At 33.2% G+C, this 15,863-nt stretch overlaps 1 protein-coding gene across 3 annotated transcripts; it reads right to left on the bottom strand.

Annotated features, from left to right (window-relative positions):
* Window positions 1–182: 182 nt before the first annotated feature.
* On the bottom strand, window positions 183–14,808 carry zfh1 (Zn finger homeodomain 1). Of its 3 annotated transcripts, none has more exons than XM_085186721.1 (4): window positions 14,675–14,808; window positions 6,168–6,358; window positions 3,926–5,975; window positions 183–3,755 (listed from the first exon to the last, which is right to left on the bottom strand). In XM_085186721.1, the coding sequence occupies exons 1-4, from the start codon at window positions 14,766–14,768 to the stop codon at window positions 3,562–3,564; spliced, it is 2,529 nt and encodes an 842-aa protein (XP_085042847.1). In that variant the 5' UTR covers window positions 14,769–14,808; the 3' UTR covers window positions 183–3,561. The 3 variants fall into 3 exon arrangements, with proteins under 3 accessions (XP_085042847.1, XP_085042845.1, XP_085042846.1); XM_085186719.1 differs by having other exon boundaries at window positions 14,412–14,677; XM_085186720.1 differs by having other exon boundaries at window positions 6,186–6,358; window positions 14,412–14,677.
* Window positions 14,809–15,863: the final 1,055 nt, after the last annotated feature.

The raw sequence follows: 15,863 nt of genomic DNA, 5'->3' as shown, positions 1-15,863 counted from the left end.
TCGATCACTACTCGAGAAAATTAAATATTTATTTAAATTTATATTTTCATTTTTTCGCTCTGGTATCGAGGCAAAGCGCGGCTTTGAGATCCGCCTACACACTGTCCCTACACACTGCCTACCCTGTTGTGTGTGGGATACAGCGTGGAGCCGATTTATTGATTTTATAAAAAAAAGTCATATTTGCATTGAATTGTCAATATATATATTTTTAATATTCATAAATTCAATATACATTATAATATCAAGTAAAATGAATTACTATAATTTATATAGGCAATATTTTAACACATTTTAATTCTATGGTTAAGTTTAACAATCTAGATTAACTTACGTACGTCAACAAGTGTCCCAACACTAGCGCTCCTTACAACAAATATGGCAATAGGAATTCACTTTGGCCTAAGTCACTAAAACTATATATATATATATATTTAGAAAAAAATACTTCTTTGCAATATTATATTGCACAAGAATAACTAAATAATGTAATAGTACATAATGCCTTTTAATTAAAATATACTTTACATCGAAGCTTTATAATTATTTTTGGCACAAAACTTATTTTATATGATGGGATGTTTATATATTACAGTGTTCCACATCATGTATAGTAAACTAATTAATCTTTGGTTTGTCTAGCCCACCGGTGATCGTTTGGAAATCACTTACTTACAATCTAAATATTAAAATTATAATAAAATATGAAACATCTCAAACAGACTCGCCTAATTACAAGTATTAATTATACAATATTTTTATAATAATATTAATGACAGATTTTGGTTGTCTGTGGGACAATTTGAATTAGCGGAATACTGATTGGGCTGTGGATCAATTTTTTGGAGGAATTTCTTTTTCTTTTTATGTAATAAAATAAAATAATAAACTGGAAAAACGAAATTCTAAGTTGAAATTCTCTTTGAACGTGAGTAGTCGATTTTAGTAACATTAACAATTTTATCTTTTTAATAACTTTTTGTAGGAAAAAAAAACTATCTTTATTATTGATATATTAAAAAAACTTCTCCAGAAAACTGAGCCTACAGCCCTCATAACCAACAATATGTTATACAACTAGGTACATTATGTTATAAGGTTCTCAAATACTGTCTCTACGACAAATTACGCTCACAATAATTTATGTAATTCGTTGATTAGAAACCTTTAGAAATTAATTATCTACTTATGATTACAAAATATAATATATATAGGGTAGGTATCACTTAAAAAATATTATGCTTAGGAACTTTTTGCTCTGACATACTGATGAACGTAAAATTATTTGAATGTAACCTAGATTTACGTACTTATTCATAATAGTATACGAATTAAGTACACGAATAGTTTTGTCCTTTCATTTGGTGTTTTTTCTAAAATGTTGCCATAATACACCGACAGCGTTATAATATTCTATAAATCGAATAAACCTTCCATTTATTTAATTAAATAACAGAGCTCGCTGGTAACAACAATGCCTATTTTATTTTAAAGTTGCTAGCTATAATATTATATACGTCTTCAATAAACAGATGACCTTATTATTGTCACTTACTCTTTTGTTAACATACATTTAATACATTTAAAGCGACTCTATTTACACAAATATTTATATATTTTTAAAAATATAATATAAGTATTATGTACAACAATATTTACAATTGGCACAATATTTGGATTACATGAGAGTTTTTAAAACACAGCAGAGATCCCATAGTGTTATGGAATGCTTTAGACTTATTAGATGCTATTTAATCTTAACACTAAAATACGATAAGCCTAGTTATACATAACCAAAAGATACGATAAAGGAAGTTTTTATGTGAGAAGTTGCCTAATGACGATCATTCGAAGCAACGTTAAATAGAATAATTGTTACATCATTTTATTCAAATTATAAATGTTATCAATTTAATTATATATAGAAAAATGCTGTAATTCATATTTATAGCCTTCAATAAGTTTTCACCTCTATGGAGTCTCAAGCTCGCAAGATCGCCGTTTTTAAATTTACATATTTATTTATTAAATACCGATGTCGCTTTGAAAAGAGCGATGTCGGCGCAAAGCGTGAAATTACAAAGTCTAAATATGACGTGTACGTTCTTGTACTTACAAATATTTTTGTTACGGTAACATCACTGTCGACATAAACGCGTCACGTAGAACGTTGTATCGAAAAAAATATTTAATTTGTATTACTAAAAGGAAGTATTTAATATATTGTTAAAGATGAACTTGAATACTAGTTAATATTTGCTTCTTAGCTTATCTAAATAATTATATTGTCATCACGATAGACACCCAAGTCTTAAAATCTTACATATTTTGGCACGTTCTTTTGCAATTGCCTGTATTAAAGTAATATATGAACATCTTCACACATAACTACACTAAATATAATCCATATGACGTATCTATAAGTATAAAAATAATAAGAGCATTTATAAATGAGTATTACTGCAGGTACTGGCCTTTGGGAGCAGTACGTAAATAACTAGATTCTTTAAGATTTTGACTTTAAGGTTACACATTCGGATAAAATTGAGACAAATAAAACATATTAAACGTGTGGTTTTAATTAATAAATTGGAAGACTGATTTACAGAAGGACCCAAAAAACGAAAACAAATCTACTCTATATATTTTTTAGGGTTAATATTATAATATTACAAATAGGGTCGTCTCTTTTTTAAAAGAAAAAAAAATAAAAAACCCACACGCTATTTTCTTCGTAAAACATCTGAATGTGTAAACTCAAATCTATTAAAATAATACTTAAAAATAATAAAAAATAAAATATTTTTGGCATAAAAAATGGCACATGTGTTTCTTTGGTGCATTTCAGTTTGGTGTTAGTATTAGACAATGCTCAAACAAATCAAAGTTTTCGTTGAGCAATAACCTTAAATTATACATTTAATAAATACCGAGCAAAGCTCATCGCATTCCTTAGATTTTTTGGTAAAAATATTAGCTGGTGGTAGAAGTGATGTTTCTTTTTATTAATATTATTTTGACATTATGAAAAAATGCATTATCTTGGAATTTTATTTGGAAAATAAAAATTTTAACGTTAAAGTTATGTTAGCATATTTTTTTAATTTGGAAAAATATACATAGCTTAATTAATGAGCACGTTAATATTATAAAAAATAAATCTACAGTTAAGTTAAGTAAAATATATTTTATGGCCGATTGAAGTAAAATTTCTAATATCGAATGTTTAAAAACATAAATAAACTTTAAGACTTAACTAAGTTGAGACATATTACTAAGTAACAGCCTTCCCGACATACTGGTACGTAGATCGAAAGATTGAAATACGAATGAAGTAAGGAGATTTCATTTGAAAAGTTTATATCATATAAAATATTTCGCATTCAAACTGCCTCAGCCTAACAATAAGTATCGATTACAATTACATAAACTGCTTATTGCGGTGTCATAATATAATTTACAAATAATTTTAAATGACAAATTGTAATTTAATTTTCCTGAATTGATGCGAATTTTTTGCTATCACATATTCCAGTATAATTTATTTAGCTACCAAAAGAGTTAATCCCTGTAGGGCTTGCAAATCGCGAACCTGTGGTTCATGTGTTGACTGTAAGAACCGGAATGGGAGAACTTCTTCAAGCATTTGCAGCATTGAAACGGTTTCTCACCAGTGTGCAACCGCTTGTGCTCGGTCAAGTGGTGTTTGTGCTTGAAAGCCTTAGGACACTCCAAGCATTTGTATGGGCGTTGGCCTGAAATACAATATATAAGTTATTATAAATTTGACTAATAAGAAACTTTACTAATATATTAGGTTTTAGGCCTAGGTTTACAATTAATAAAAAAATTTAAAACAATTAGCTATTCATTATTGTTATAACCTTAAATGTGTGATATAATGCTATAATGTGAAAATACTAACCTGAATGCTCGTATTTATGTCGCGCCAGGGAACTCTGTTTAACGAAGGTTTTGTCGCATTGGTCGCAGACGAATTGACCTTCACTCTCCTTGAAGTCATTTCCAACCTTTAATTTGCTTTTCTTAAGTACAGACGTTTCATCATCAAATTCGTTTTGCGTTTGCTCTTCACCCCAAGATGGACGATCATAGGATGGACTGGAGTCTTGTCTAATGTCGGCGGCGTGCATGTTGAGAAGAGGGGAGCGACCGTTTGTCATGTCGTTGTATTGTAAAAGTTTATCCATTGGCATCATAGGGTTTAAAGGCATTTTTTGAGATAGTAATCTCTTTTGTCCACCAATCGATTCGCCCGGCGAAGGCGACAGACGAAAATCAGTGAACGAAGACGACGAACAATTGGAATGTGGATACGTATTCAGATAATTAGAACGGTGCGGTGTTGTGCTCCGTGAAGATTTTTGGCTTAAATTAACAGCCTCCTCTGAATCAGAGTGTGTAACTGATATGCTGCATGGTGGCGATGGTGCAGGGCTTGATGTGAAGGAAGCGTTGGATTTCTTTGTAGATAAGTCCAACGGTTGGTCCGACATTGCTATAGCCTGAGTCATTCTGCGAACTCTAGCTCTATTATTTTGGAACCACACCTGTACCACTCTATTATCTAAACCGATCTGTTGGGCTATCTTTTTAAATTCTTCTCTGTTTGGACGTGGGTTAATAGCATAATGTTCTTTTAAAATAGTTTGCTGTTCTTCACTTAATGCGGTACGAACTCTAATTTTTCTATCACTGTCATGAAGAGATGCTTTATCGTCGCGATCATCTTTGCTGAAGTCTTCATCTTCACTTGCACTTACGCCACTCTGTATAGCTCGCATTTCAGCTTCTAATCTGTTTAGAGCAACAGTTTCAGCAACTTGAGCCGCAAGACCTTCATGTTTTCTAAAGATATTTCCACAAAGCGTTTTTTCATGTTCTAACAGCCCATTTTTATCGTTGAAAGTTAAATTACATTTTAAACAGCGTTGGACGTCTTCAGGCTCCTCCTTTATAGATACATGTGGTGTTAATGGCGATTCTATATTTGGATAAACACTTCCAGAGACAGGGGATAGCTTGTCCATATTAGAACTAAAAAAATGTTTTGTGACAGATGCGTTAACCGACTCTAATATGGTGTTGAACCCAGCTTGCTTGTTATCGACGCTGTTATTAACAGGGACGGAATCATAAATACGAGATGGCGATTTTGTTTCATAATCTCGCTCTTCTTGTTCTTTTTTAATGGAAATGTTATCTTCTTCCTCAATATCCATAACTAATTCCGCACTACCCTCCGATCTCTTGTCGTCCTCCTCAGTGACTTCCTCTATTAAATCTTCTGGATCTGCTGAAGGAGGGCCCATATGCTTCGGGCTCGGGTCCTCTAATTTCCTTTGTTGATATTGTTGGGAAGCCAATTCGAAAAGTTGAGTCAACGATGTTGAGAAACTGTAAGGTGCAATGCCGTTAGCTGGGCTCATGGGCATACCCGGCATGTAGAATGGATTTATACCTGTTGGCTGACCCAACGGCAGTCGATGTAAGTTATTTTCTTGATTCGACATTGTCGCGAAGAATGCAGCTGTAGCATCACTGTACTTTGGTAATATTGGTAAGAAAGAGTTACCATTATGACCAATATTATTATTTAATTGAGATGCCACCATTGCGTTCGCTCGCTTTCGTGAAGGACTGCGATCGGGATTTAGTGCAGGGTTGTTGGGCTTTATTCGTCCCATTTTTAAATTCATTACGAGACACTTTTTGGAGGTCATATGTGAGGAATACGACCCGGAATGGGAAAATTTCTTCCCACAGTTTGCGCATTCGAAGGGTTTCTCACCGCTATGTATCCTTAAATGTTCTTTTAAATGATGTTTAAACTTAAACGCTTTATCGCAATCGTTGCATTTGAACTTGCGAAGCTCCTTACTTTCATCATGGCTGATCATATGCCGCTGCAGGCGATACACATTCAGGAAGCTCTTGTGGCAGATTTTGCAAGTCTGTTGACAAATATTTTGTCGGTGAGATTAATTAGTTATGTAATATTTATACTAAATAAGATTAAAGAAAATAAAATATAAGAAAGTATGGGATTTATGCTAACTAAATCATCTTTATAACTAGCAAGAATAATATAAACAGTAATAGGCCCTATTCACCAAACGTGGGTGTATATTAAAATGGGCACTGACATATTTGATGTTATCCACCTGTGTGCTGGGCGTGTGCAGCGTCTCGTGGCGCTCGAGCTGGTCGCGCGTGGGGTAGGCGCCGCGGCATTGGCTGCAGGAGAAGGGCCCGCCTGGCCCCAGCGGGGAGCCGCCGCGGTCGTCCTCCTCCTCGCATGGCTTGCTGTCAACACCTCCACCAGCCACTGGCCGGACTGTTGACAATAAGAACATCTTTAAAAACCCAATATTTTTATACTTTTTTTATATTTCACACTGTATCCCGAATAGACCAAGCAGAAGGGCCTCCAGCCCTTATTTTCCGCCAATTTTTAAGATATTGCGTGATGAGTGGCGGAATTCAACGCTGCGCTTTGCCTTGTTACCAGAGGAAATGAAAATATTAAATAATTCGCACGCTCTATTCAAACGATAATTCTAAGCAATTATCATTGGGTAGGAAAAATTTATATAAAACTCCGTACACAGATGTTAACAATATGGATAGGTACATTGTAACAAGCTTATACAAATTTCGACTTTCAGCTTAGTAGTTACAGTTGGATGTTGGGCAGTTTCCAAGAGGTGCAGGTACAAATCCCACTATTTCTTGGTGAATATACAGGAAATGGTTGTGCGTTTGAATTTAAAAGAAGATCTATTTTAAAATAATTTTCATTTAAAAAAAAGAAGAAAAAAAAGATATCTATTAATATAATATGTATATATGTACATTCATAAATAACTAATTATGTACGTATCAAAACGATAGTTTAAAACGATATCAATGACAAATTATATGAAAAACGTAGTGGCGTGATGACGATGCTGCTTTTATTTTTATTTAACAATACTTTATTATTTACAAAATACTTATATTTTTAAGATAATTTCTTTTAGGTATTCCTACTTTAAAGATAAACTGATTGTTAGAGATCTGTGACCTCTCTTTATCGTACCTGGTCGGGCGACGACCTCTACTCCGTTAATGAAACTATTTTATATACTTAAATACTAAAACATAACTAATTTTTAGTTTAAATCTGCACTTTTGTGTAAGATTTAAGTTAATTATAAGAAGAAAGAGCGAACGGCGCGCTCTATGTTATATCCAACAGAAGAAATGTCAATAATTAATTTCATCGAGTGGGAACTGAATCATCTATCACGGCGGAATTTTACACGACAGCGCCACGAGGATATCCAGTTAATTATAATTTGATTCGTTTGTAAGTACAGGATTTAGCAAAATAGATAGTAGATATGCCTCATGGGCGTACTAGGGATTTTTTTTAAGGAGTGGGCTGGACTTTAGGTTTGAACAGATTTGTTCGCGTAAATAACTTTTTCAGTGTAATTTTTTTGCAATTAAAATATCTGGTACGGACATAAGGCTATTCTGGGGTGGGCAATGACATCCCGACCCCATATTCCTACACTCATACCCTCCACAAGTAATACGTCTAACGCAGGAAGAGTACTTAAACATCAACGAATCTATTATAGTGCTATATTGCAATGTTACATAAATTATATCTATATGCTGAGGCATAGTAAAACACAGCGTTAACCTCCGCTATTCTAAACGAAATCAGGCAGAAAAATAGTAACGGATAACCTAAACATGCTACCTACACTGCTATATGGAGAGATACGTCACTAAAAGAAAAACCCAGTTTTTAGAGAGCAATTCCAAAGCAATTATCATGAGAGAGCAGCAAAAACAAACATTAAATTCTAAATCAATTGTCATAACATCGTTTTAAAAGCCGTCCGCGAGTGGGCGAGTAGGTATAAATCAAGAGGTAGGTAGGTAGGTAGGTAGGTAGGTAGAACACTTATTAATTAGGTCTATGTATACGGTAGTGCACAGCGCTCGCGTCCCGCTGACGTGACGACTTGGCGCCAGTATCTTTTCTGTGCCTTTTTTTATATTTTTGTTTTCTAAACGTTTGTGTATATTTATATTTTTGTGTAACACTCTTGATGAGTGTGGCAATATTTAAATTTAACTTTATTTATATATTAAAGTGTTTCTAGGGTTAACTGGTGAGGCCAGTCGCAGGCTGCAGGCGCAGGGGCAAACCAGGGACTGTAAGCGTGACAGGTTGTGTGGTCGATTCGACCATACTCTCGCTCTAGTAACGAGGCAATGCAAGGTCCTCGGCACAGGCAATGGATCCAGAATTTGGCGGAAAGAGAGAAACCGAAGTGTCTTACCCACCGGCTGGTCTCAATATGTTAAATATTTGTTATTATGTAGGTAAATGTGGCTTATGTCAAAGGAAAACAATTATATTGATAAAAATAGCAGCTTTACGCTTTACGGTTTTTCCCGCATAGCAGAGTAAGCAGTAGTGTAACAGAGCGAAGGAATGATCAGAATTTAAACATAATCATTCCCTTGCAGGATATTCAAGCCCACAAGACCGGCAGCGGCACAGCATCTGAGCTCGAATCCCACTTGGAAGAATAAATAATTTTCACTTCCTCGCTCTAGTATCAAGACAAAGCGCGGCGTTGAGTTTCGCCACTCACCACTCAATGTCTCGAAAATTTGGCGGCCCATCGTGAAGCTAAAAATATATATACATAATTATATTATTATGAATCAACAACTTTGAATATATATAATATGACTAAAATGTAGGTAATATTATATGCAGGTAGGTATAATAATAGGTATATAAAGAGATAACGAGCCCAAGGGTAATAATAAAATACCAATTTTCCTGTTATTAGTTAGTTGCTCTTAAAAATAAAATACTTTGAATTTCAAACAAAAGGCACATTTATACGAGTTGTGGTTATGTTCATAATAATATAATATTCTTTGCGGTAAAGAGATTGTTATATATTAAACAAAATTAAATTTTCAGTTTCGCGGGGTTGAGTTCCGCCAGTCAATGGGCATTGCATTAAAAATTCGATGGAAAGCGGGGAACAGTAGGTTCCCAGGACCCTTTTGTCTACGCCGTTATGCGAGGAATACAGCGTGAATTGAAAAATAACGGTTACAGTATATAATCTATTTATTTGATAATAAAAGTAATGACTTGGATAACAGATTAGGCAGAGGAAACCTGTGAGTCTAGTGTTAAAACACTCCGTCTCTCATTAAGACATTTCTGTTCCATTGAGTGCCTTTTTACCAGAGCGAGGAAATTACCGCACTTGCAGTCACACACTTGGCCCTGCGCCACTACTGGTAAGTTGCTAAAAGCCTATTTCAATAGAAAATATTTTAAATTCGTTTCTTCTAATTCAAAGTATATCTTCTAACTGCTATAGTTAAGTATAGTAGTTAAATTTAACAATGAAAATTGGTTAGTTATTAATATGATCTTCAGCCATTTGCCGCCCTGTCGGTGCACCGGTATTGAAATTTAGAAAATATGATCTCGTTAACCGCGCTCAAATACAACGAACTCTGTTCGACGATAACTAACCTGCCGTGTTACAACGTTATTGATATTAAATTTATTATAGAACTAAGGTAGAAATTATTATAGTGGGTAGTTTAAAATTTATTATAGAACTAAGGTAGAAATTATTACAATAAGTAGTTTAAAATTTATTATAGAAATAAACAAGGTAGGTACAAATCATATGGTAGGTAGGTAGGTAGGTAGCTTATGTAGTGGATTTACTTTAATTATTAGTATCGTTTTTGGACTTTTTGGTTATATCAGAATAGACTAGTCATATCTGTATATGAAACTCTTTTGTTTCGAGTGACTGACTGACAACTTACAGATAAAATTACTGGACTTAGAAAATTTTAATTTGACACATTTGTAGGTACTGGGTTAGAGTGTAGGGAGAGCTAAGAGATGATTGTTACGGGAACAGGAAAAAAATGGCAATTAATAGTTAAGTAGTCTGGTTTCAAGTAATATGTTAAGCACTATTAATAGGATATCGCTATTGTTCATCTATTTTTATATATATATTATACAAAATTAAGTGGGCAAAAATGTTTTGAATAACATATTTTAACTTATTCTTATGCTATAATCAAAATATTCAGTTAGACTTATAAAAAAATATGAAGTTTTAGCTATTAGACGACAGATGGCGCTAGTAGTGGCGTTGCAAAACTTATATTAGAAATACCTATTAATGTTTAAAAGCAATTGATATTAATACAATCTATCTGTCTATATTTTTATTAATATTTATAAAAGGATATTAATTTTTAATATACTTAAATGCAATGAAAAAATTTTTTTAGTTAAAAATATTCAAATCATTCAAATCAATCATCATTTTGAAAGAAAACATTTTTCTTTCAAAATGATGATTAATGATGGAGGAAAGAGATAAGTGTAGTTACATCTAACTCTTTATGTATTTGTTTTTATTATTTATACTTTAAGTATAAATAATAATAAAAATGTGTAAAGCAATTAGTTAATTAAAACAAAATAAAGTGTGTAAGATACATTCATTATTAATTTCTCAAAAAATATAAATTTAAATATCTGTAAGTGTATAATATTTCTTTTGACGGTATCAGTTATATAGTAGTGAATGAATAAATATTCAAATTCTCTTTTAAATCTTTAATAAAGTGTCAATAAATATAAGGTTTTGTTCCGAATTTTGTATATAATAAAGAATGTTATTATTGTATTAGTGATACATTTCATTTAAATATTAAAAAATTGTGTATTTTTTTCTCGCATAGTACAGAAAGCACAGAGAACCTAGAGTTTGTTGCCCACACACTACCCAATCTTTGCGATATTACTTATTTAAACACGGAACTCAACGCTGTGCTTTATCTCACCAAAGCATAGAAATGCAATTTATTAACATACTATTACTATACCGTATAGGGATCGAACCTATAATCACTTCGGATAATCTACAAAATTCATAGTTAATAAAATAAACTTGATAATAATTTGTTTATTCATACTTCAATATATTTATTTTGAAATTCCCGATTTTAATAATTTTACATTCCTTTCACTATAAAGTAATTACGAGTAAAACAACAAAAACGACTATCATTACAACAAAGTAACATATCTGAACAACAACAAAATTTACCAATACAAAGTAACACAACACCCTAACATACAGTAACAACAATTCAGGAATTAGTGCAGCTTATCAACATTACTCGTACAAAACGAGGTAGAGCGGACGACACCTACGCACCAACCAGTATCGGAGCGCACGGGCACCGGCGTCCGTTGATAAAGCACACACACATATCACTCGCGTTTCCTATTGCGTTATAATAAATAATTAACACACACAACTAATGATAAAACGTAGAGTCGATCGCACTAGCGTTGATTGGCTGCACCTGTCTCTACAATTCTATACAAAAAAGCAACTGCCATACTATATGTAGAGACGATTGCCTATAGTTGTTCTTGTTACTAAATACTTCGTAGGTTGTGTTCAATTGTATAGCGTGCTCGCTCTCGTATCATTTTGTTCTCTACCATTTTAATTATGATTCATTGGAGAACAATTCTCGGTGTCTCCGCCTTTACCTCGCCCTATGATTCAAGTTTGGTTCAACTGCTGAAATGTAGTCACAAGTATTTATATGGAACGATCTATTTTTATTTTAAACTTGAGGTTTAAATATGCTTTCAATAGCTTGTTGAGTCAATGTTTACGATATTTGTAAGACGCAATTAAATTGTAGGTGCGTTTGTAATGGAGAATAGGTTGCTTGTTGTTTATTGTTAGTACAATATGTGGAAGTTAACGCTCTGAGTATTGTGCTAGAGTAATTGAGTCATTTGATTTTTTTTTTATTATTAATAAAGTATCTATTTCATATTTATCTATTTGTATAGAAATATTTTTAATAATTTAATGCATCGATTAAGAAATTTAAAATTCAATTGAATCGCAAGTAGTACCTATTTAATTAAAACTGCCTAATTGTAAAATCCAAAATCAATTTTCAAAATTGTTAGAAATTAAAAAAAAACAGCTTCACGCTGAATCCCGCACACAGCAGGGTAGGCAGAGGGAACCTAGTGTTAAGATACTCCGTTACCCATTCAAAATTGTTAACACAAGTATAGTACAATAAGTAGTTTAAGATAATTGTGGCAGATTTTGAAAGCTTTAGACAAATATGGAATATTTGATGCTTCTTGGTCCTATAAAACGAAAAAAATCAGCAAAAATATTGTATTAGTTAATACTTTACATTTTTCAGATTTATTTAGTTATTAAAGTTTGTTTGGATAGGAGTAGCACAGCGCTCTATTACCTATCTGTTTTTATAAAAATGTAAAAAATATATATGTATATGAAAAAAAAAGTTTTTTTTTGGTACTTAATCAAATTTAAATATTTTTAAAACAAAATAGTACTAATATTCATTCGATACAGTGTTTAAGCTTTAAATATTGACAATATGGTAGAGTTCGCTATTAGACAAACTTAATTAAGTATATATTATATACGTACGTTATATCCGTCCATGTTATTAAATTAATTTATTCATACTTTCAAAAAATGTAATGACAGAGAAAAGCACAATAAACAACAAATAATTATATTATTTGGAAAATAATATTTAGAAAATGTCTCTACATTAATTTTAATATTGATTCGTAAATTACAAATTAAGCTTAACATCTATATCATGAGAGTCCACTTTAGACATCTAGCTCATAAGAATTGAAAAAATAAACTGTGCAATTAAAAAAATATGTTTCTTTTATAATTAATATCAACTAAATTAAGATCAACTAAAGAGGAAATTTAAGATAATTATACATATTTATTAAACAATCATAATAAAATATTCATAGAAATATAATTTCACATAATAAAGTTGATCTTTGAATTTTGATATAAATATAAAGTCGTAAAGGTACAAGAGTTAATACATCACCGGTAGAGACACCCTAAACACTGTTTATCAAGTAATTAAAGATTCCAAGTTTGTCGATATTAACGAAGCACTTAATGTTGTGTACAAACAAGTGATTAGTGGAGGATAGGCGCCTATCACTTCCACGAAATTTTCATTTGAGACACCTCTTTGCATTTAAAATAAATATTATTATAAGCAACTACTTAATATAAAGCTTCAATAGTTAATGTAAAGTTCACGTTTCCTATAACGATATCGGTCATTACATTCCAGCCGTACAATAAAAACCTCGTTATTTTTAATTATCATCAACGTAAATAAGCAGTAATCAATATTGGTATTATAATTGTTAATATTTAATTTTCATGTATTCACTAAGCATTTTCATACTCACAATATGTCCATTTGTACACGTTTTTTTTACAATTTTCATCTAATAACATAACACAAAGCTATAGTTTATTCTTACTTAAATTTCAATATTTGCTTTAATTAATGTTAAATAAATAACATATATACTAATAATTTGTTCAGAGAGCAGCCCCCAAAAATTATCTCGTTATGTAAATAGCTAATTAACCGCACACCTCGCTCATTTACAAAACATATGAACGATAAACTACGCAGTGGCCGATGTTATCTGTAGTGCGCTATAATTGGAGTTCATTGAGCAAATAATATCGAAATGACGAGCGTCACGCGGCTCTGAACCGTCTGAAGCGTAGCCTCGATGAGGAAGAGATGACTCTACTTTCACTAATTAACTCTTGCGTTCTCTGCGAACTCTACTTTGTATGTAACACGCACTGACCGCTAACGGGATTCGTCTTAACGCAACAAACGACCCCATCACATTATCCACTCCAGACAGGCGGCGTTCAAAGAAGAATAAAATAAAAAGTAAAGAGAAAAGGCAAATGAATTAAAACAACATAATCATTTACGATTTAAGACGTTGAAAGAGAGCGGAGTTCCCCTCGACAAACGCAACTTTCTTTTAAGTCTGTGTATACCTGTTCCCGAATCTCAAGTGGATGAATTATATCCCGGGGGACTCGAGGGGAGATTACGAACACGAAGGTTATTTCTAATGAAGACGTGCTCGAGTTTTATTTTTAATGCGGCCGAGGTGATATCATTTTCACCTGTTTCAATTTTACAGTTTAAGTTAACTTTTTGAGGAAAACTTTTGATTTTTCAGGTTTTTCCTCATCCCGCACTCTCTGAATATTTCAACTTTGTATGTCTCAATTTTAGTTCGGCACAATGTTGAACTTAGGTGTTCATAACAAAATAAAATAAGATAAAGTTCAGGTATAACAAAATAATAGAGGAAGACACAGAAACAGGAGTGAAATATAAAAATATAAAAAGCGCAAATAAACATAAAAGGAAAAGAAGCTTACTTAAGGCAGCGAGCCGCCTGGCCGAGGTGGTGGACGTGGGGACCTGCTTACTCCTCATGTCCGCAAGCCAACCGGCCGCCAAGGATTCGTACCAACCGCCAACTCCCATAAGCGAGCTGTGCACTTTCATCTAGCACCGTTCACACCACTAACGAGTTAACTAGTCACGCGACGCACTAGCAAGTAGCACCGAGGCCCTCGAGCGGAGAGCGGAGAACGGAGGAAGGATACAGCGTAGAGCGTAGTGTCCTCGCGCTACTCACATCGGCAGGCGCCCCACACGTTGGCCAGGCTCCACAGGCGGTACGAGTAGCTGTCACCATAGCAGCCGAACATCTCATCGGTTCTCGCGACCATGGCCCGCACGTGTGGCTGGCGGCGCGGCGCGCGGCGGAGTGATGCCGGCCCGCCTCTCGCCCCGCCCTGCGCCCGCGCGCCGCGCCCCGCCGCCTCCACTCCCACCTATACTTAATTAACCGAGTCCCGCCACGCACCGCGCCGTGGACGCGACGCGCGGCCTGACGACGTGTGGAGCTGGTTTTTTTCGACCACCTTGGCTCTACCTGTCTGTATATATTGTGTTTTACTTATATAATATAAAGAATTCTTAAGTTAACACCCTTATACTTTTAGGGTTGAAATACTTATATTTAATTTATCGACACATTATAATGGAAACAAAAGATTTTCTATATAAATAAATATACTTTTCTAAACAATTATTATTTAAACGTTTACAATGAAATGTAAACATATTCTTCATATACAATAAATTTTCTAGTAAACCTGAAAAAGTAAAGTTCTCGTTTGTTTGCAACTTTAGTAATGCTTCTTGTCGCTAGATGGCGCTGAGCGTTCTGAGGCCTTTATAAATAAAAGTAATATTGCTTAGATTAAGAATAATCAAATGATTCGTCATTTTATCTTCATGGTAAACTTAAGTTGACCACAATTTTTTATTACTTAAAGTAAAATTTCTTAATAATATTTCTTATAAAAATACTTTAAAAATCTATAAACAGATTCACAGGGTAAGCAGGCCGCGGAAGAAATCAAGTTTTAAATGTTAATACACTCTGTTCACCATACATTGCAAAATTCTTGACATCATCTTTCTTGAATTTTGCTTCTTGACATTAGGCGGAATTCAACGCCGCAACTTTCTATAATTTTTAAAATAAAAATAATAAGTCAGTAAGAAAAAAAAATAACAGTATATTTTTTGAGAAAATGGTTAAGCACAATAACAATTCCCTTTATTTTAATCTTTAATTTTGTATCACTTATAAAAAAAGACTCTTACGTTACCTATTACAAAGGGATATATGGGTTAACTAGCGGACGCGCGCAGCTTCGCATGCGTATTTAGGGGTGAATTCTAATAAACCACGATGTGTTCAATGGAATATTTTTAAGAGTCTAAATTTCAAATTTTATAAAAATAGGTGGCGA

This window comes from Heliconius melpomene, chromosome 6, assembly GCF_056956725.1.
Source record: "Heliconius melpomene rosina isolate 202511_hmr_F chromosome 6, ASM5695672v1, whole genome shotgun sequence".
NCBI lineage: Eukaryota > Metazoa > Arthropoda > Insecta > Lepidoptera > Nymphalidae > Heliconius > Heliconius melpomene.
The sequence above is the reverse complement of the archived record's forward strand: the minus strand, read 5'-3'. Positions and strand labels throughout refer to the sequence as shown.

Coding starts and splice junctions, on each gene's coding strand:
- zfh1 (XM_085186719.1), bottom strand. CDS start 14,541: ATGAAAGTGCACAGCTCGCTTATGGGAGTTGGCGGTTGGTACGAATCC. Junction 6,359..14,411: donor CAGGCGGCTCGCTGCCTTAA/GTAAGCTTCTTT, acceptor TATTGTCAACAG/TCCGGCCAGTGGCTGGTGGA. Junction 5,976..6,167: donor AGGTGGATAACATCAAATAT/GTCAGTGCCCAT, acceptor ATTTGTCAACAG/ACTTGCAAAATCTGCCACAA.